At 36.2% G+C, this 22,571-nt stretch overlaps 1 protein-coding gene across 4 annotated transcripts; it reads left to right on the forward strand.

The window, feature by feature from the left end:
* Window positions 1-864: 864 nt before the first annotated feature.
* Window positions 865-10,770, forward strand: LOC148714099 (plant UBX domain-containing protein 1-like). 4 transcript variants are annotated; one of them, XR_015977228.2, is made up of 9 exons: window positions 865-1,635; window positions 2,160-2,262; window positions 2,524-2,592; window positions 2,856-2,929; window positions 5,271-5,400; window positions 6,820-6,924; window positions 7,059-8,479; window positions 10,235-10,300; window positions 10,387-10,770. XR_015977228.2 is itself a non-coding variant. In XM_088720046.2 (8 exons), exons 1-7 carry the CDS (start codon window positions 1,531-1,533, stop codon window positions 8,465-8,467), a joined length of 759 nt encoding a protein of 252 aa, XP_088576172.2. In that variant the 5' UTR covers window positions 868-1,530; the 3' UTR covers window positions 8,468-8,479; window positions 10,235-10,301. The 4 variants fall into 4 exon arrangements, 1 of the variants encoding a protein (XP_088576172.2); XR_015977227.2 differs by having other exon boundaries at window positions 868-1,635; window positions 8,295-8,479; XR_015977229.2 differs by lacking the exon at window positions 7,059-8,479 and having other exon boundaries at window positions 867-1,635.
* The last annotated feature ends 11,801 nt before the right edge of the window (window positions 10,771-22,571 follow it).

Here is a 22,571-nt window from a genome sequence, read left to right on the forward strand (position 1 = left end):
GCATTTTGTAAGTATGTAGAATAAATAATTTTTTTGGAAATAATAGAAGAAAATTGCATCTATACGTGTTAATGATCATGCTAACAAAAATGATTATAACTGAATTTTTTCTTCTTATAAATAATGTTTTCATCAAATTCCTCAGCAAATTTGCCCCAAAGTGTGATTGATAACTTTTGCATAAGTTTAGTCAAACTGTATGTTTTGAAATGTTACGATATTGCAAAGTAAGAGCAAAATAGCAAAAACATGTTTTAGATCTTATCTTGCTAAACCTAATCAACAAACGATATAAATTAATCCTTCTTTATTGCTGTCCAAGTAGGTCGCTTGGCTCCATACACCCCCGAAGGAAGATAGACTTAAAGTTAGCAATCTATTTGGCAATCCTTATTGTGATCAGACTATGAGCCATTATAAGGTTTGAGAGTCTAATGATTATAGAGAATAATATACCTCTCTCTCTCTCTCTCACACCCCCCCCCCCCTTCCCTACCCTTCAGTATAGGGCTCTAGTTTGAAAGTGGCTTACGCTCATCAAGTTTCTCATGTAATTAATTTATCATTGATCTCGAAGATGTCATCTTACCTCTGAGGGCACCTTGGAGCTTTAAGCTATAGTCGAGCCACCATTATCGCTCTCCATTGCTTCCCCATTTCCAACCTTGGAATTGAGCCTTTTAGGCTCAAATTTGGTAAATAACAACATCTTAGGCCTCGTTGAATCTTAGTTACAAAGCTTAATGAGATTATATTAGAGTTATATTTGTTAAGACAACAAAAAAAGAAAAAAAAATTGAGAAAATGGTTTTGAGCTCATCATTTGGGCCTATTTTCATGCCAATTTGATATCAAATGGATGGCATTGCTCGGTGCTTGTTAGCCGGCCTAGCAGTAGCCATCCAAGCCCTAATTCTTCCTCTTTCTTTCAACATCTCTTCTCTTTTCTTTCCTCTTCTCCAAAATTCATTCTTTCCTTTTTTTTTTTTTTTTTTTTTCTTCCTCACTATGGAAAAATGTTAAGCACTATTGGCACCCATCAACACATCTTCATCTGAAGTGTTTGAAGATCGGATTGTCGAGTCAATGCCATCAACATTCAATAACATGGCGGCCGTGGGCAATGTGACGGTCATAAGGATGGCTTCAAGTATCAACCAAAAATAGGGTGGATCTTCTCTCCCCTTCTTAGTCTCTCTCGAATCAATCGTTCTTTCTTGAACCTTGAGATCGATCTATTTGTTTTCTAGATTCTACTTCGGATGCTTGTCCTTGTGTACTCAGGTTGCAATCTCTAGCCTCCACAAACCTAGGGTTTGTTTTCTTGGATATTAGGCGAAATTCTGTATTCTAATTTGTTGGGTTTGTGATTGAAATTCGGTTTTGCCCGAAAGGAAAAGAGATTGATCGATGCGTTGCTCGATATGTTTACAGTATTGAATAGGATAGATATAATCGGGCCAAACAAAAACAACCATTCATTAGGGGATTTGGAAAGTTCGACGTTTTTCTGAGTTTGGCTTTGAAATCATGCGTTCTTCACTTGTATTTATGAGTTATAGGGTAGAGAAACGAGCTACGGTTGTGCTGCTGCTAAAATCTAGAAGAATCGACAGATTGATGGGAATCTTTAGGGTATTTTTGCTTACTTTCTGGATAGACATTATTTGATTTTAACTTAGTTTCTGGCTGAGATATTCATGTTAGAAGGAAGGTGGGCTGAGCAATCAAATTGAGCCCATAGTCTGCTGCTGCTGCTAGTTTATGATAACAAATAACCCCTGCATAGAGAACTTGATGATATCTTGGTGGATGCAAGCAAGGATCTCTGTTCATTTTCTTGGTGGCATGTTTGGCCCCGTCCAGTTTTTCTTGCCCAGTCAATAAAATCATTTTTTTTACTTCCATATACATTTGAGCCTCCACGTGACTCAGAAGTTTTAAACCGTGTGTTGCTCTTAGGAGTGTTAATTTGATAATTCTCAAATGCAAACAGGGCATCTTATGTCACTTTTAACTTTCATTGGTAAACCTCTGTCAGATTTGCATTTATATTTTGAATGTTTATTGTGATGTCTGTGCATTGGTGTAATTACTCATGGTTCCTTGATTCTTTGAGAATATCTAATGATTGTAACTTCCTATTGGATTACTTTCAGGCCAAACTTTTGGCTGTGGCAGAAGAACTTGGTCATGAGATACGCATATTCACAAACTCAGCAAATTCCGCAGCATCGAAAGAAATATCTGCTTCTTCAAGTGGTATCTACCTTTTTTAGTATCATATTCAAACCTTGTATAGTGTTTGTTCCAGTTTTTCCCCAGATACAGTCATATCTGCTTTGAAAGAATCCAAACTATCTTGTGCATTTTGGAGCCGGTGAATTGTTTTTGCACCATGTCTGTGGGAATATGTTTTCAACTGTTTTTCATTTTATTGTAAGGGATATCATATTATTAACAATTTTAAGAATTGCACCTTTACATTGTGTGCATGATATTAACTGTTGATTGTCTGTGCAGAGGAACCGGACCATTTCTATGATCTTACTCCTAAAGATTATTATCGAATCATGCCAGACAGAATAGGAGGTAATGTTGACACTGAAAGGTTACTTTCGCTGTAATTTGGCACTAGATTTCTACTCCAAGCAGTAGTTTTGAAGTTTTCAGAATCCACTGAATTTGGCTTGTCTTTATGGATTAGAACATGATGCTACAATCCATAAATTTTTCTTAGGACTCTTTAGCACTATCTCTGTACTGCTTGCATATTGGAAATCAATTTTGTTTTTGCTCATTTAGTTCTACCATCTTCAATATATGGTGTTCATGGTAAAAAAAACTTTGAACAGCCCAATCCCAAATTCTAAAGACCCGTAAAATGCGGGAAGCAGAGGCAGCAGCCCGCAGGGCAAGTATCACTAAGGTACTTGTACATACAAGGACTTGTAAAAGATGAGTATCCCAATTATGTTTCTTCTTTCTTTCTTTGTCAATTAACACTAGCTTATACTGCCTAACTTTTGTCATATTTTCCTGAAATTTATATTGCTTCTCCAGCTCATTTCTGCATGTGCCTTTTGTTTCCCAGGATTTTGTATCTTTTAAAACATAAATACACCCTTATTAATAAAAAGGGCTAGCTTTATAAATGGCATCCTCGTCAACATAATCATGCACTGGAAATCGAGACTTTGAATTCAAGATGATTTCAAATGTTTAGCCCTTGAATAATGAGTCTTGTTAAGAAAAGTGGTGGTGGACTGAAGTATTCAATATGGAATATCAAGTTTATATAACAACTTTAATTGCTCGGTATGAGGATGAAAATGAACAAAGGGACCTTTGGAGCCAATGCCAGGTGAATATTTTTAGTGAAGTTGCTCAATCGTACTTATTGGAGAAGTGAAACAGATGACTGATTTAATAGAACATAACAACAAAAGGAGAATGAATTTTAAGAATACGATCACAGAACAGTTGTGAACTCTGAGGAAGATTCATTTGAATCAAAAGTCTTGAATATGTCTTACATTTATGAAGCTACTTATTTTCTATCTTCATACTCATTGTAGATTGTCAGAAACATAATTTGAGATGGAGAACAGTTAAAGAGGAAGTGTTTTGAATGGAGGATCAATGTCTTTAGCATCAATAGGTACCGCAACAATCACCCCCACTCTACAGGCCTTCGGGACTTCTGAATGATTTTGAAGCATGGAGCAAAGCTATCTAAATCAATTACTAGGTTTGCATACAGCCTTGGTATGCCTCATGTGAACTTGAAATTTGTTGCGATTCATATAAAAATGCATTAGAATCGAGTTTTGCTATTTCTAGATGGGACTAACAAACAACTCTCTATAGATTAATTTTATGAGATGGGGATTATTGAAATATGTGACATCACTAGGGCTAATATGTTTGTTCCACTTGATAATGATGGAGGCGTATAAACTGTGCTTTTAGAAATTTTTTTACAAGAAAAGTTTTCCACTATTTGTAAGTGTATCTTTTCTATATATTCTCTCAAAAATGCTTATTTGCATGTTTATTGCTTGAAAACTCGAAATTCCATTTATATCACAAAATGACGAAAAACATGCAAATCGGCACTTCTAGTTAACTTGTGTGCAGTTCTACTTAACTTCAATGCAATGATGGTTCGAAACTTAATGGTAAGTGGCTATTTGACTATTTTACCCTTCAATAATTAGAGAGTTTTTCCCCCACTAATGATGTCAATATAGGCTATAAGAAAATATGATGCCGCCTTTGGCCCCCGCTTTACTTGCAGACTCCACTATGACACCTTCAACATTAGCAGCCTTCAATCGGCACTTGCAACATTGGGGGCCTCCTTTGTGTGATTGAGCTTGATTTTGACTTGGCTGGCTACTCCGACTCCCTTTCTCCCTCAGTTCGGGCCCTCTCTTTCGTTGAGTCCCTCAACCTTGCCAGCAACTGCCTTGCCGGCCTTGCACCCCCGACCATTCCCTACCGGTCTCGCCCATGTCTCCATCATCATCCTCTCTCACGATGCCTCCTCCAATGAGATCCCCATCCTTGCCCTTTGCCTCTGCCCTCAAGGAACTCTATAACAACTTCCTCTTCGACCTGAGCTCACCATGCTCGACAGCGCTCCTTGCTCCAGTGGTCGGAGCTCCAATTGAACAACCTCACTAGCAAGATCTTAGGTCTAGGACCCTTCCGAAATCTCTACTTCTTCAGTGCTAGTGATGAGAACCTCTCTGATGGGCTCTTGGTTGAAAAATTGCCAGCATAAATGGTGAAGATCTTGCTAGAGCAATCATTTGGAGGGCTATGTCTTGGTGGTGGTGGTGGTGTTGGTGCTCCAGGAGATGGATCTTAGCCACAAGGCACTGTGGGGTCAGTGATGAGGTCTACATTTGAGCACACCTGTTGCTGGAGCAGCTAAGCCTAGCCTACAACTGATTCGAGTTGGTTCAACATCTAGGGGATAGCAGTCTGGAAAGCTAGCTCTTCGTGCTGGACTGACCACAACCAATTTGGTTAAATAGTTTTTTCCCCACTTATCTAGTGATGTGGATTGTATAGAAGTCATATTGCACCAACAATTATGTTTTAGACCATGTTAATTAACTAAATAGATCATATGCTAATAGCAAGGCAGATTTGCAAATTTGGACCATTTGGCAGATTTCCTTCTAGATGGTGGACTTGGTTTGCCAATGTGTAATTTATGATTTTTCAAATTAATTTTCTTTCTATTTATGTTTGTGTAGGCTGTAATTAGGGTTCGCTTCCCTGATAATTACATTCTTGAGGCAAAATTTCAGCCATCGGAGAAAATTGAAAGCTTGATGCATCTTCTCATGAAAGTTGTTGCTCGACCAGACCTGCCATTCTATTTATGTAAGCACTATCTGATTTAGTTACATAGATAAACAAATGTAAAACAATTTGTCATTGTATGAAGACATATTCAATGTCAGTATATTTTTTTTCCTCATTCGTGAATAATCACTAAAATTTTCTTTATGATATTTTAATACTCTTTCATATTGATGTGAAATTCATTTGTATTTATAAAATTTTAGGTTATTACCCTTGAAATAGATACTGAACTTTGCAAGTATATGATGTAATAAGATTTTTTCATATTTATCCATTGAAAAAAATAAAGGAACTAAAATCCTTAATTTGAAACGAAGCCCGCATGGTGGGCCATATGGCTGTTTTTTTGCCTCTTTCTCAAAAATTAATGCCGAGTTATTCTTTATAATATACTGAATCCTCCTCATGAACTTTTGTTACTTTTGATTATTAGTTGATGACTTACTAAAGATTGTTGAGCAATATCAATGCGAGCTTCAATGTGAAGTTAGTCTAGTAGGTTTACCTGAATCTTTTTCATTTTCCTTTTAAACATGCAGAATCATTCACTTGCTTTTTGTAAGATACATTTTCTAGTTCCTCTAAAGCATTTTTAGTCATTCACCTAAAATGTAAATTCTCAGGTTCTACGTTCTTGTCTTTGACAACTATTACGAAAAGCTAGATACATGAATAACTAATATAAAGAAAAATCTTTTTCTTTTTATCAACTTTCATACCCACTACCACCAACTTCTTAATGTAGCTGCTTATCCTCCTTCCATTTATCATGTTAAATAAAGAACTAATTGTCTTATGTACATTTTGTAGCATATCATCTTAGATCTTTGTTTTCACAAAAAATTATTTTTTCCCCTCCACAATTAGCTATACTTTCTTTATAATCCTTTTCCATCTTCTCCTTTTTTGTACTCTTTACCTGCTCATTGTTCAAATCAATTTGGTTGACAGCCACCAAAATTTTAGAAAGGCTGTTGATTTATAACTGTTAGTTGGCCGGGCTCAGAGGAGGTTATCCCTAATGCATGAATAGCTTGAACCGGCCAAGACAAGCCCATTACCATACTGGTATGTTGAACCAATCCCCATACCAAGCGCACTGATTCTGTACCAAGCTGGTACTGGTATAAGGTCTGGTACCAAGATTGCTAGCCTTGTTAACAACTTTATCAAAACTTGAAGATAGATAGTGATGTACTTTTAAATGATTGTCTTTGAGTTGTCATGTCATATTTGTGGTTCAACTATGATTTAAATTATGCATTTTATGTTTGAAAAATTATTGATTGTAATGGATGTCTGCATGAATAACTTGGAATCAGAGAAATCCGAGCATTTTTATCTTCTAGTTGGGTTATGCTTACATGTTCACATAGATAATTAAATGACTATTCATGTCTATGCATGCATAAAATCACTGTATTTGTCTCTCTGCAGATACCACTCCTCCAAAGGAGCGAATCAAAGACACTTCAAAGGATTTCTATTCAGCTAGCTTTGCTCCTGGAGCTATAGTTTACTTTTCTTATGACCTGCCAAAAGGTTTACTCTTTTTACTTAAACGGTGAATCAATTATCAACAGTCCATTATGTTTTAGTGCAACCAATTTTGTCAAACTTTGTTGCATAAGTGGTTTACTGTTTACATATATGAGACTAGGCTTTGGGTGTAGCAGGTGTAGCTGGGTGGCCTCAGACTGGTCTGTGAGCACCTGAACCCCTGCCACAGTTCGGGAAGCTGCTTAGCTTATAGCCTTGCACTATGATGTACTTGTGATAATGTGTAGTGTATTATTCAAGGAACTTTGGTCATATTAGAATAGTATGTGGTTTGTGTGTGCAAATAAGCTCCTTTTCTTCATATGTTATATTCAATGTCTTGTTTTATAGTCAAAAAATATAGGTTCAAGTTAGTCAAATCTTCTATAAGTATATCCTTGTAAAGAATAAACTCGCTCTCTCTCTTTCAATAATCGGAAACTCTTATTGTTTCAAGCATTTAACTCTAGTAGCTATTTGCATTACCTACCTCTATGTTTGTCACTTTATTTCGAAATTCCAAGATAAAAGGGCGGCCTAGTGCACAAGGCTCTTGCCATTGTGGGGTCTGGAGAGGGTCAAATTTATGCAGCCTTACCTCTGCATATAGAGAGGCTATTTCTGTGTTTCAAACTCGGGACTTCCAGGTTACAATGGAGCAACCTTACCATTACACCAGGGCTTACCCTTATTCCCGAATTCCTAAGATAGCATCAAAATCTGATAATCATGCAAATTTTGTAGGTGATTTTAATTACCCATATGATCACACTTACCCATGTAATATATGTGTAGTTTCTTTGTCTTAGGCTTAACATTTAACTATAGAAAGTCCAAACCAGATGATGATAGCATTCGTTAATTCCTTAAAATCTGATAATCGTACAAATTTGTAGGTGATTGTAATTACCAGTTTGATCACACTTACCCATGTAAGATATATTTAGCTTCTTTGTCCGAAATAGGCTATTTAACATTTAACTATAAAAAGTCCAAACTAGATGATGTTTTGGGTTGTTGACTTGGCACCATGCTTCTTGTTCTACTAGCTTATCTGATTATAATTATAAAAAGCTTCATGTTGTTGCTGTTACTCTTAATTTTGTTACCTCCAACTAAGATAAAAAGATCAATAAATTTGACCTATTATTACACTTCGTAGAGCATTTCTTTTAACTAGATATTCACATTTTTAAGTAATACCAGTTTTAATGGTAATTATGAAGTTAAGACAGGATCTTGCTGCCTTTTTATAATTTATTTCATATAGTACTTCCCATGAATCTTTTGCATAGTCATCAAATGTTCATCAAATAATTTGCCATGTGTTGTTATGGCAAATAAAGAGTCTGATAGTGCAGTTGCAAAGACAGGGCCTTACCTTCGTGATGATATCTTGTCTTTGAATGGATTGGATTTTACTTCTGAAAAGGCGGATCCTGTCACTTCTGAACTAGAACCTCCAGCAGTGCGGACGTCCCCTGCTGTACCTGATCCTAAGCCACCTGAGAAGAAGCCGGCTAAACCAAAGTGGCTTAAATTGTGAAAGATTGAAAGGGTAAGTATCTGATCTCACCTTTTTCATTCATTATTTTAATGAAATGAGATTTGCCGTATTGTAGGGGAACCTATGGATTCGTTTCTCTCATGAAAAAAAGATGCTGGTTGCTAAAGTCCATTAAGAGCATACTTTAAATTTTATTAAAGATGAAGACTTCATGAAAATGTGATTATTTTGTAGCAATTCATCCAAAGACGATGCACAAGACTGCTTCAATTATATGGAATTCAATTTGTGATCTACTGGATAGTGGCATCTCCACTGCTTGGTCTAGTTTGATTAGACGGAGACAATATTGAGCTTGGTGGCATGGATCTTAAATTACATTATTTAGGAATGATATTGGGGTTGGGCCTTAGAGCAATGTTAAGGTTGCTCCAATCTAATATGGGTTTATGGGTTCGAAAAATGGAAACAGCCTCTTTGCACACCCATACCCTGCAATATTAGGAGCCTTGTGCGCTAGGGTGCCTTTTTTTTTTTTTTAAGAAATGCGATGAATAAAAAGATGCATATAGAAGAAAAGGAATCTGCCAATGTCTTAAATAGAAAAGGAAAAAACATATAATAGTCATATAATAGCAATAACATTAAGAGTGTCAATGAGGGAACAAGTTTCAGTAATTGTGGTGAGATTGCACTGGTGATATTATTTGTGGTGTTTCCAGACAAGGGTTGGATTTCAGCCCTTGTTTTTTTCCACACATACTTCAGATCTACTACATTAAATGTTGTTGTGTATTGGTTTATGCCCACATTCAAGTAAAATATGTTTGACTGATCAATTAATAAAATTTAATAATATTCTGCTTCTTTTTTCCCCCTTTGCTAATTCTAGGGGGTATTCACCAACGGACTATTGGGTGTTTTGGAGCCTTATCTTGTCAGGGTAGTTTGATGGGATCCACCCATAAATTGAAATCATATCCCCTGTAGAGTTCCATATCAATCATCTAGGGATGCTTCCTAGCCCTTGTGATTAAGGATATCATTGAGACAACATTCTAGACTTCTAGAGAATGAAGTGGTGTAGAACTAATTTGTTGCTATGGTGAAGTATAATGAAGTCCTGATGAGGAGTGCAATAGTGATAAACTGACGGGTGTCTAGATTCCTGAAAGTGAGAAGAAAGGAGTGAGAAGCCGTGAAGATGTGCTGGAATTTGTATGAATGGTGTACCATTAATAAATAGGATAAAGCTTATTGTTTTTTTAAGTTATGGGTGACAATGAGATTGGAAATGTGTGGTCAAAATAGTTGGGAGCTAAGCATTTATACAAGCCTGTTTAGTGGAGATGTGGATGTTGGATGAGAGTGAACCTTTAAAGAAAACAAGGTCAGAAACTATTACATTGTAGGAAAGCAGGACTTTAATGCTATAATTAAAGCACTATGGATGCAAAGATTTTTATGGAGACTTTCCTTTTTTTCCATGGGGGCTGGGGCTGGGGGCGGGCAGTCGGGTTGTTGCAGAGTGAGTAGATGGAAGTTGTGAAAAAGATTTACAGTACTAGTTTCCATGGTGCTACACTGTAAGCAAGCTCACAAAGAATTTTTCATGGGATGTGCTTCACTCCAACATTATATCTTTGTTTTGTTTAATGTTGTATGGATGGAATGTGTAATTTAATTAGGTGTGTCAATGAGCTATATTGTAAACAATCCTTAGTTGAAATTTTCACAGTGTGCGTGCTTCACAATGATGTCATTGTAACCATTTCTTTGCTACTTTTTGGGGGTGTGTTTGTGCAGTGAGGTGATCCTGGATGTGACGAGGAATTGATTTAACTGTGACTGATGTAGAGTTGGTTCCAAAAGGTATGGTTAGTTAAACTTTGCATTCCTTGCATGAAGAAAATCATATGACACAGAAAATAATATAATGATTTTGTCTTGTTCTATAGGTAACAAAGAATTGGTACTTCAGGGCAATGTATATTAAGAGATGACAAAAATCAAGGTATATTACGAGTTTCCATCTAAATTCACCGTCATGGGTGGTGCTGCACTTAAACAAGTTCAGGAGGAACTTTCGCAGGGTGCTTGCTTCAGAATAATGTTACAACACGACTCATTTAATGTTGTATGGATGAACTGTAATTTTACAAGAAGATGTCTTAGGACTTAATCTGTTCCTAGTGGAAAATGCTTCTCCTTGTCATTTTGTTCCTATGCCGATATTATGCAAGCTAGATTCTCAAGGATACTGAATCTTTTAACATGTTTCACTAGTTATTGTGCTAAAAAATGTTCAAATGTTGAAAATAAAGCAAAAATATTTGAAATCCTGTCAGAGAATGAGAATAAGTGTGGATTATGTGCACATATTGGATCTCAGCATTTGAAAAGGATGATTTTTAAGGATTTTCATTGTTTATGCTATCTCCTTGTACCGTTGTTTTTTTTTTTTCTCTTTTTCTTGATTTGTTTTTAAACCTTACATTCGGCTGTTTTTTCATGGCCCCTTGTTTGATATGAACTCTCCTTAAAAGCAAGCTGAATACACTCATTGAAGACCAATCTCTTTAATTGTCTCGTTGCTCACAATTCTTTTACCTCGTTATAAGCTGTTCATAACTTGAGTCTATTGAACATTTTCTGCAGTTTGATGTTTAGTTACCTTTAAATGATTCCTGATGGTTAGTCACCCAACAAGCTTGTCAGGTCTATGTGATGCTGGCGTGTTGCGATTGAACTAATCTTTGTTTTACATCAATTCTACTAGGTTGCATCAATCTGCCCCTGCAAGCCGGCAGGAGGAACTTCTTGCATGGCAGATGCATTACTCAAATTAGAATGGCAGATGCATGCAACATGAAACATTAATGTTTCAGGTGGGCATTCACATTCATACTTGATTTACTTTGACTGACAGAAATGAACTATTCAAACTAAACTAAAATGGACAGGGACAAAATCATTTCCAATTGGTCTCAGCTTCATTTCTTGAATACTTATGAGCTTGCAAAGATGTGATTCGGCCTGAGCTGAGCCAACATGCCTCGTATTCTGTTTTTGGGGGCTAGCTTGAATATTCTCAGCATGGCCAACCATCCACAACGTGCTCTAGTTTTAGGTCCAGGTGCACTAGCATCCTTGATTGCACTAGTAACTGGATTGGATATAAAATATGGTTTGTGTTATGTTAGTAGCCAATGCAATGCTTAATATTGGTTGTGAAGTGCATAATTTGTTTATTTCTTGCCATGTAAAACTTGGAAAAAATAATTACAAACTCAACGTAAATAGGCAATATTTTCAACTACAAAATAATCATAAATATATTTCATGATATAAAAAATCATAACCTATGTAGAACAAGGTGGAGAAAAGCTCATCATGTCATGTTGCTCAACACCAACGCCTTCATCGGGTGCATCAGCAAATTGTTGGAGAATCTCATCAGCTAGTGGTGATTCAAAAATCTTTTCTAGCTCATCAAGAGTCGGCAATTGCAGAATATCAGAGTTTGTATCAGGCGCATCAGCGAATTGTTGGAGGATCTTATCAGCTGGTAGTGATTTAAAATTCTCTTGTAGCTCATCAGGAAATGGATACTGTAGTAAGCTATCATGTGACTTACAGGAACAAAACTCCACCTCTTGGTCCAATCCTTCAATGATCTGCTGGATTGGTAATACAAAAGGTTGATACCATATTTCTTGCACCTCCAGCTCTCTGTTTTTCATTGTAGAAACTTCTGTACCACATAATTCTTTGCGAGCACTCGGCCTCAGATAAATCTTTTTTAGCTCATCAGAAGTCGGCAATTGCAAAACATTAGAGTTTTTATCGAGCGCATCAGCGAATTGTTGGAGGATCTTATCAGCTGGTGGTGATTCAAAATTCTTTTGTAGCTCATCAAGAGATGGATATTGTAGTGAGCTATCATGCGACTTACAAGAACAGAACTCCACCTCTTGGTCCAATCCTTCAGTGATCTGCAGGAGGGTATTGCCAGCTGGCTGAGAAATCATGCTATCCTCGATTGGTACTACAAAAGGTTGATACCATATTTCTTGCACCTCCAGCTCTCTGCTTTCCATTGTAGGAACTTCTGTAGCACACAATTCTTTGCGAGCACTCGGCCTCAGATAAATTTTGCAAACAACCCAGTCATCCAGCTGCCATAGAGGATGAGAGGCACAGAGTTAATATAATAATGAAAGATATTTCATTAGCAACTCAACTATTAACAAGAGATGTGTGATATTTATGGAATCATGGCAAATACCTTATTTCGGTCCATCGTCATAGCTGCACCACCACATCTTCTAAGGTTCTGGATGGAGTACTCTTCCATCAACCAGATGCTCTTTTCCTCCTTGCCCAAGGGGGTGCGTTCCATATAGCTGAAGTTTTGTTTGGAGCCAATGACCTGGCCCTCGCTGTTGAGCGCCGGCTTCACCGATTGGGTAGATTTCCATCGACCTTGGCCTGCAACCCGAGATGCCCTTGTGCTGGCTTCTGCATTAGGATGCTTTCGAGTGGTCCAGGTGAAGAAGAACCACTCCGAGTTTCCATTTGCCATGGCCATTTGAGCTGAAGAAAGGAACCCAAGAAAAGGATGATGAGTTAGGAACCTTAATTACAACAAATATAGATAGAGAATAAGAAAAAGAAGAGATTATGGTGTTGATATATATATATATATAAAATTTGTTTACCAGTAAGGTTGCTGGGGTGGTTTCCATAGACATCGGCTTCTTTGATTATGTCGCATGGAAGTGGCCGATGGAGGAGCTTCTCCTTGAGGAAGAAATCCAAGAGCTCCTCATCCGTTGGCTGGAAAATAAATCCAGGTGGCACCATCGTGTATTCTAGCTGTGGTATCAGAATATCAAATGAGAAGGAGTCAGCAAAGAAGACACAGCAAAGTCGGAAAAAAATTGTTACAGCACAATTTCATCTGCCAGGTATGTCGTGTTTGCAAATTAATCCAGATAACTACTGGGACAAGATTCAGTAATTGTATTTGTGGATTTTTCATATCTAATGGCTGGCATACGATAAGAGGATTCTTATAATATGTTATTTTCCGTATCGTTATAGGATTTATTAGAGATTTTATAGGCACGCCCTATCCATATGTCAGAGTTATGTTTTGCATTGTCTGATCAAGAAGTTTGAGAATTCACCGTCTGTTAATTATGTTTATTGATTTTTCTTGTATGTTGACCGGTATCAGATAAGAGCAAAGGAGACAGACAAAAAGTCTAATAGGAGAAGAAGACGACGAAGAAGAAGAAAAGATGGAGAAGAGTACGGCACCTCTATCCTTCTTCTTTTGGCAGCGGGTTCCAATGTAGCACTATCAAATTGTTTCAAATCATCGTGAGCCTTGCGAGCTTTTGGAGTCAAGTAAATCTTGCAGATGACCCAGTCATCCAGCTGCAAGGAAAGGACCAAAGATGCAACGTTAGAACATCCATTCCTACAATCAAGAAAGATACAGAAACAAGAACATTGAGAGTTATATTTAGGATGATATGCACCTTGTTTGTGTCCCTTATCACACCAGCACTACCTCTCCCTTCAAGGTTTTGCATAGAGAACTCCTCCATCAACCAGATACTTTTGTCTTCGCCACCGTCCCAGTTCTGTTCCATGTAACAGAAACTCTGCTTCGACCCAATGGTGTTATTCTTGGAATCGAGCACTTTCTTGATGCCTTTCGTGGCCTTCCATCGTCCCAGGCCTGCGCGCCGAGATGCACGACTGGTTTCGCTTGCGCCGGAATGCTTCCGAGGGTTAGACGTGAAGAAGAACCACTCATAGTCCTTGTTTGCCATGGGATATTCTACTGAAAGAAACCAAGAAAACCCAAAAAAAGGATTAGAAACCCTAAATCAAGAAAGAAGACAATGGGGAATCGCAAGAAAATTACAGGCCAGGTCCTGGGGGCGGCTTCCATAGACGTCACCCTCCACGATAACGTCGCAGGGAAGAGGCCATTGAAGTAGCTTGTTCTTGAGGTAGGCGATGAGGAGAACCTCGTCGGTCGGTCTGAACAAGTAGCCCGGCGGCAGCATTGTCGTCCCAGCAACCTTTCTTGGAGTCCCAAGATTCTCAGACGAAGATCAGAGGATTGAGGAGCAAAAGATCGCACGAGGGTTTGAGCCAGAGAGGGAGAAGGATCAGGTGAGGAGGAACGACTGACGTCCCAAGTATATATGGGGCACGGGGAGGCAGTGATTGAGATTCTTTCGCAAACTTGAACCCGCGCGCTAACGGTCACATTTTTGCTCGAAAAGGTTGTAATCACTGCCGGAATCGCTCCGGTGGAAGTCTTGGGGACTAGCTTATCTTTAGTAAACCGTTATGGTCCCTGGAAGTGCCGTAATTCCTTATCCTTGTTGGATTCAACTTCCACGTTCTATATTTGGATGAAATTTGGCCTCGGAAGGCCAAATTTCACGTCGGTTTAGGTCTAGTTTGTTGCTATAAGAGCCCTACTGACTCTGAAGCTTAACCTGAGATTACATTAACCGCCATGCAACCAAAGTCAATATGTTACACCCTTAACCTGAGATTGCTTTGACCCTTTGTTTGCAAATCTTGATAGTTGGGACAAGGTTTAGTAATTATGATTTATGGGTTTTCATGTTTGGATTTGTAGAGTCATGAAAGTGGAGCACTCTGCTTGTATTGGTTGTGCAATCACTTGGGATTAAGCTGCAAAACAAAAATAATACTGTTGCTATTACTTACGTATGGATTGTTCTGCACTTTTACCCAGGGTGTGACCAGGGACTTCCATCTAATTCAGATGTTGATGCATCGACACAACCATCATGCATGCTCATCTGCAGCTTTGACTTTGTCCAATGAGTTGCATCTCCAATAGATCAAGCATCACCATTTGCAAAAAAATTAAAGATGTAGATGGCATCATACAGATGGCTATGTGATTCTAGTCATCATATAAAAACTGAATAGGAGGTGGCAATGCCATCCGTAAGAAAAGGTATTTTTCTTTTCAATTTTTGTATGCATCTCTTGAACCACATTTTAGAAGAAAAAAATTTTAATCCTTCTCCGTACATTCCAAAATCAATCTATTATTTTTTAAAAATTTTATACATTTATTTTTGTATTATACTATAAATATAATATCATATTATATCATAATACATTAATATGTTATATTAAATAATTTAATATTATGTTATATTATGGAAAATTAATTTATACTAATAATTATAATATTTTATACCTTTATTTTTGTATTATACTATAAATATAATATCATATTATATTATATCATTATACATTAATTTGTTATGTTAAATAATTTAATATTATGTTATATTATGAAAAATTAATTTATACTAATAATTATAATATTTTTTACCTTTATTATTGTATTATACTATAAATATTATATTATATTACATTACATTATAATACATTAATATGCTATTTTAAATAATTTAATATTATGTTATATTATGAAAAATTAATTTATACTAATAATTATAATATTTTATACTTTTATTATTGTATTATACTGTAAATATACTATATATTACGGTATATCATAATACATTAATATGTTATGTTAAATAATTTAATATTATGTTATATTACCAAATATTAATTTACTTTAATAATTATATTACTATTATGCTATATTAACATACTATTATTTTATATTACAATAATATTATACTATATCGTATATTTATGTATTAATTTATGTTATGTTTTATTATGTTCTGTTGTATAATACTATGTAATATCCTTTATGGTAATTTTGTCATACAAAAGTACTTTCTCAGTTTGTTTACCAAATACAAAACAAAGTATCACAGCACTTTACGAATGTAGTTACCAAACAGCAAATAGCTTTTTATAACAGCTCTACTTCAGACAGCTCTACTTCAGATAGCTCTACTTTCAACAGCTCTACTTCCAACAGCTCTACTGCCAACAGCTCTCCCAAACAGGGCCTAAGATCCCTACGGTGAGAACAAATAGAGAACTCGAGTTAGATGCTTAAGTGATTAGACTAAGATCCCTACAGTGAGACATTAGATGTATGCTCTTTTTGGAAAAGAGAGCTCTATCACAGCATGTATTTCATACTATATGCACTTTAACATAAGTGAAGGTGAGTGAATGGGATCTCTACTTCCTCGCAGTGTGAGTCCTATGGGTATATTAATTTATGCCCTTTATGACCTTTGACTATGTCAAGAAGTGATGGCTCAATGATGGCTACTTTTGCTTATTGCCTATGGCCATGGATGATTCGGTCTAAAGGGACAATGCTTGGAAAGCGATTGAGTTGGAGCAAAGTGGCATGAGGGAAAAAGGAAGATCATCTAATAATACATCATGTTTTATACAAGACAAGTTATGTCGCTATTAAGCATAGTGACATAATCGTGAGTGGATTACATAGCAGGGTTAAGCATAGCTCTTAGAGGTGTTAGAGATGCTTAGTCCGACATGGTCAAATAGGTCTGGGGCGTAATGAGCACTTATTTTTAGGGATATCCCTATGCTGGTCCTTTTTATAGATTCGATGTTGGGTTTCCGACTTGCAGTTGTACTTGGAGGCCGCACGACACATTAGTTGTATGAATGGAGTCAATAATGGGTTTGATGAGAGAGATTCACAATAACCTTATGTCCATTAATGTACGAGTCGGGGATGTTGGACTTGAATTCCGATCCAAATCGGGCCGCCCATCAGCAAACCTGGCCTAGTTGGAGAAATAAGCTACATGGGATAGAGTGGTAGTTATCCACTCTATCCATGATGGGCTAGTGGGGTTGAAAACTATCAGGTAGTTTTCCTCCACATTTTAAGTATAAGAAGAGTCTTTTAAAACAATACATAAAAGAAGAAAAATGTGTACAACCACACAGCGAAAAAAAAAAAGAAAAAGTCTCTCTCTCTCACACACACACACCATAGTTTGAATCCTTGCTCTTGTAGGAAGAATTTCATTGCAAGCTTTGTAATAACCGGTTTGTTTTTAGGCTAATGGGCCGGCCAGAGAGGCCAAGGCCCATTAAGAGCAAGTGAGCCCTATTTCTCGCGATTGGGAGAAGGAGAAGACTCACGACTGGAGTCTTCTTCCTCCTCCGTTATCGCCGGACTCCGGGAGTCCTAGAGCGATCCAAAGGCCTTCTCCTCCTTGGATTTTCTCCACTAGAATTGTCAGGAATAGTCGTTGAGCCCTCTTCCCGAGCTTTCTTTCTCGATTCCTTGCCGAAAAGAGCCACCGAAGGCTTCGCTGGACTAAGGTAAATGTTCCTCATCTTGCTCCCCTTCCTTTTCTAGTGTTTTAATAGACTTTGCTTGGGTTTGAGCCGGCTAATCGCCGGGATTGGATCCAAAATAGGGTGCACTATTTCGGTTCCCTTCTTCTAAGTATGCCACCGCCGCCGGCCGCCCTCCGCCTCATGTCTCCATCTCCAGCCGCCACCTTGCCGGACCACGATGACCATAGCCACCAGTCGCCTCCTTCTTCCTCTATTTTTGCCAAGAAAGAAGAAATAAGAAAAGAAGAAGAAAGAAGAAAAGAAGAGGAGGAGAGAGAGAATCATCCCTCTTTTTCTCTCTCTTTCTTGCTTTCTCTCTCTTCTCTCGGTTTCTCTCTTGCTTTCTCTCTCTTCTCTCTCTTTCTCTCTCTTGCTTTCTCTCTAGAAAATCTATGGAACCCAATATCGGATCCTGTCGACCTGATCTACGAATCTGAGGTAACCTCTATAAAGGGTCCTGATCTGCCTTGATGCTTGGGCTGCCTATTGGATCGATCATGTCGGCCCTATTGAATGTTCTTAAAATCTTCATTGATGAACCATGTTAATTAATTTTAGCCCTGATTATATTTGATTCATTGAGTGAATCGTCTGGACCTGACCCACATGAAACCATTGTATGCTAGGTCAAGACTTCTTGTATTATTTTATTAAAATCACTAATTAGAAATTAATTTCATTGTTAATATTTTAAATAGGTCTAGTGGAGTTGCCTAGCGAAGTCTCACGGTTTAAAACGAAAGAGGTAAGTAAATCTTATGCTATTTACTAGTTTTCGAACTTGTAAGTAAGCCTTATACTTCTTACTAATTTTTAAATTTTTACTTATTTTCTGGTATTATAAAAATATGAAAATATGAAAATAGTATTAAGTATTGATGATATCATGTTTTCCTAAAATTAAACATCAAGCATACGATATTATGAATCTCATGATTTATTGCGAAATAATGGTTTTATGAATATTTTAATACTAATGATTGGTTTATGAAATATGAACTTTATATTTATAAAAATTGTATTTTTGTTATGAAAAGAATAATTTTTTGATTGTTCTACTGTTGAATGCTTATTTATGGGCTACAAACTCTATAAAGTCATTTAGTGTTTTATTCATGTATAATTCAAGAACTATGACTTAAGCAAAATTGTTTTAAAAATTATAGTAAAAAGGCTCTCAGATAACTATGTATGTCTTCTGAAAGTGAGGTAGATTGACATTCAGTTCCATACGATCCTGCCAACGGATAATAGTAGTTGGCATACGATCATGCCAGCAGATAATAGTAGTTAGCATATGACCCTACCAACGGGTAATAATAATTGATGTTTGTCAATTACGGCCTTGTCACGGATAAAATAGTGACCTTAGCAATAAGTCTGAAAGTAGTAATTTGATCATTAATATGGTTAAATGGTAAATAATTTATGATTTTATTTATGCTATACACCTGAAACCATGTTTACGACATATTGATGATTTACGTATGCATGATTGACTTTATGACTTACTTTATCATATGATACTATGATATGTTTTATTTTTCAATAATTGTTATTTTCTTTATATAATGCATCGATTCATGCAAAGAATTATGTTTAATCCGGTAAGATAGTGAAAGGTTTACTTACTGAGCTATGTCACTCATATACCTTTATTTTTCTTTTTATCTCTCCAGTAGGGTCGATAGGAACGAAGGATGGCCTAGGCTTGGAGTTTGCGCTAGCAAGCTTGGCTTATCTTTATAGCAGAGCAGAATTTTAGTTCTTCAATTGATTGTGAAATTATAGTTAGTGATTTTCTGAATAGTAAAGATTGTCGAATTGGTATTTATGTTTGGATTTAGACGCTCTGAACCAGTATTAGTTTTATTTAATGGATAATAAAATTGAATTCCTATTTATTCTATTATATTTGAGATGGATTTGAAGGCTAAATGTAATATTGACTTCATGTTGTCGTGAGTTGTACCCTTCGGTAGCACGACCATGTCATGTTCTAGACCTGAGATGCGACAGACTTTAATTTTAGAAGGTTGTTGCAACATAAAATAACCAATCTAAAATCCATTTGGGCTTACTTGATGGTATACAAGTTATAATTATGTTAATGTAATTTTTACTTTTGAATTTTCTAGTTCTCTCAATTCCCATGACAACATCTATCATATTTAAGCTAGCATGTTCTTAGAATTTTTTTTAACTTGAAATTAACGGCCCGTTTGGTATCATTATTGTTTTTGTTTTTTGTTTTTTTCTTCTTCGAATTAGTGAAATACTATATGGAGATTGATGTTGAATGTAGCATTTGCACAAAACTTCTTCTATTCATTGCTTTTGTTTTTACTCATTTTGAAAACATTGTTCTTTGCTATCAAAAGCTCTTAGGATTTTCAAAACTTTTTTTTTTGTAAAAAAAAAACACAAGTGAGTTCAATCACACATGATGTTTTCATCTAGTTCACTTTTCTCCTTGGGTTTTTGGAAAAAGAAAAAGCAATATCAAATGGGCCCATAGCAAATCAGAACAAACAACAGATCTACCTAGCAATAATTTTGTATTCTTAAATTGGGAATTTTCTAACACCATTTCATCTGTTGTTATTTTTCAATAGTTCATGTAGTAGCAAGTTCTTTTGCTCTATCATAGAAGAAATATTTTTCTTTTGAGAAAATATTGCAGAAGAAACATTTGAAACATCTAGATGAAATAATTTAAACCTGAGGATTATTAAAGAACTTAATTCCAAAATACATCTAGATAAAATAAATAACTGATACCAATTAAAGAAAATTTCAATTTTGTGAGGTAAACAATGTTTATTTGTGGCAAATACATTTTACATTTATTTTGCTTTTGTAGTGGCTTTACATTGCAGGGGTTGTTGAAGAACATCTTCCTAACTACATTCTGGTACAAGTACCAAAGTATGCAAGATATAATAGTGTTATGGAATTTTTTTTGAAAGAAAAACAAGTTCAATTCAGTTAAGAATAACATCAAAGATGGATTTGTGAGGTATTCAAAATATCAAGGAGACGACAAGCATGACATAATAAGGATAGCAATTTTCTCCATCCTATCGGGTACCTAATCCAACTCAATCCTAATGGGACGAGTTTTACCTGATCTGTTTAGAGTCAATGGTGGGTACGGATCTTAATTCCAAAATCTACAGTGGATCTGGGAAAGATATGGATAATAGTTAAACTCATTTAGAATTTTACCCGATATATATGACTCCTCTAATCCCTTTCACCATTCTTTGCCTTACTCCACTCACTTGTATGCTTTTAGGTTCATCTACATCCTGACAAGGTAGCATAATTCAAATTTTTCTTAATGATTATGATGATAATGGAAAAGAAACTATCATGATCGATTGTGAGAAAAATAGAACTTATGAAAGACTCCATATCATAATGCTTTATTATTTTTTTTAGGTGATTGCTTTTCTTAGTTTATGAGACATTTGACTTCCCAAAAAATAATAATTTTGTTTGTTGTATTTCTATCTTTTATGAGAATTTGGTTTGCTATAATTTATGTGAACTCTTATTCTATTCAATGTTATGTGAGGTACTAAGGTTTACTCTTATATTTTTTTTATTTGTTTGAATTATATGAAAAAAATTGTAGCTTTGTCCAACCCGACTCGTCCAACCCATTTTATCCAACTCTATCCACCTCGCCCTATTCCGAGATGGGTTCCGAGTGGATATAGGTATATAATTTCCAATGTAGGGCAGGTATGGGTAGCAGCCTGCCATCCCATACTCGGCCTATTCCCATCACTAGGCACAAATATGAAGAGGCAGAACACGTAAATATTGATTGGCTTGTACACTTGGTACTTGCTGATGCCAACTAGCCAAATGGACTACTTTTCTCTCTCTTTTTTTTTAATGTTGGAACGGCTATGTTACAAAGCCCTTGAATAAATACATCCATTTGTATTAGACAATAGAATATCCCGATATTGTTTTGGTAGAATAGAAGTAGTCTACTGCAACACTGAGCCTATATGATCCTCTACAAAGAAAGCTATCAAGTAAGCAATCCTATTTGCCTCTCTAAATATGTATCCAATGAAGAAAGAAACAATACTCGATTTGAGTCTCCAAATATCCATCATCAATAGGTGAATGGGATCTCTGATCTTGTGCTTCCATAGTGATCCATGATAATAACAACATTTCTAGAATCTCCTTCAAAAATGATATAATTTGCATGTAAGATAGTGACGGCATATACCAATCCCTTGCAGGCAGCTATTATTTTAGCCAATGGAACTATTATGTCAAAAAGAACAGAACCACCCACTGTAATGAATGCAGACCTAGATTCTCAAATAACAAAACCGACACCACCACTATGGATTATTTGGATTCATGCAAATCACCAAAACAGATTCTTTACCCACTTCTAATTTTATTTTTTCTTGGGTGGAAAGGAATCGGACAAATGAGATACAAATAATAAATAACGTGCTACTAGTTTTTAAGTGTCTCCTCCATTTCGCAACAAAGAGGAAATGCTAATTCGACTGCATCATTCCGGCGCTCCAGTAATGCCTCGAAATCACCAGAAAGGTACATACTATTTGTCCTCGCACCTCCAAACCATCTTATAGATTCCTAAAAGAGTTAACATAGCACATAACTAGGCATTAGCCTCCATATTTTGACAGATATTGATTTAGGGTATCCCAAACAAAAAGAAGAAAAGAAAGAACACTAAAAACTCATTTGTTTTGTGGGAAAAGAAGAAAAAAGTGTGGTTAATAAAAAAAACAGGGAAAATTTTTTTGTT

This window comes from Phoenix dactylifera, chromosome 4 (genome assembly GCF_051530095.1).
Source record: "Phoenix dactylifera cultivar Ajwa chromosome 4, Ajwa_hap1_PhDact_Kaust_v1.1, whole genome shotgun sequence".
Taxonomy (NCBI): Eukaryota; Viridiplantae; Streptophyta; class Magnoliopsida; order Arecales; family Arecaceae; genus Phoenix; species Phoenix dactylifera.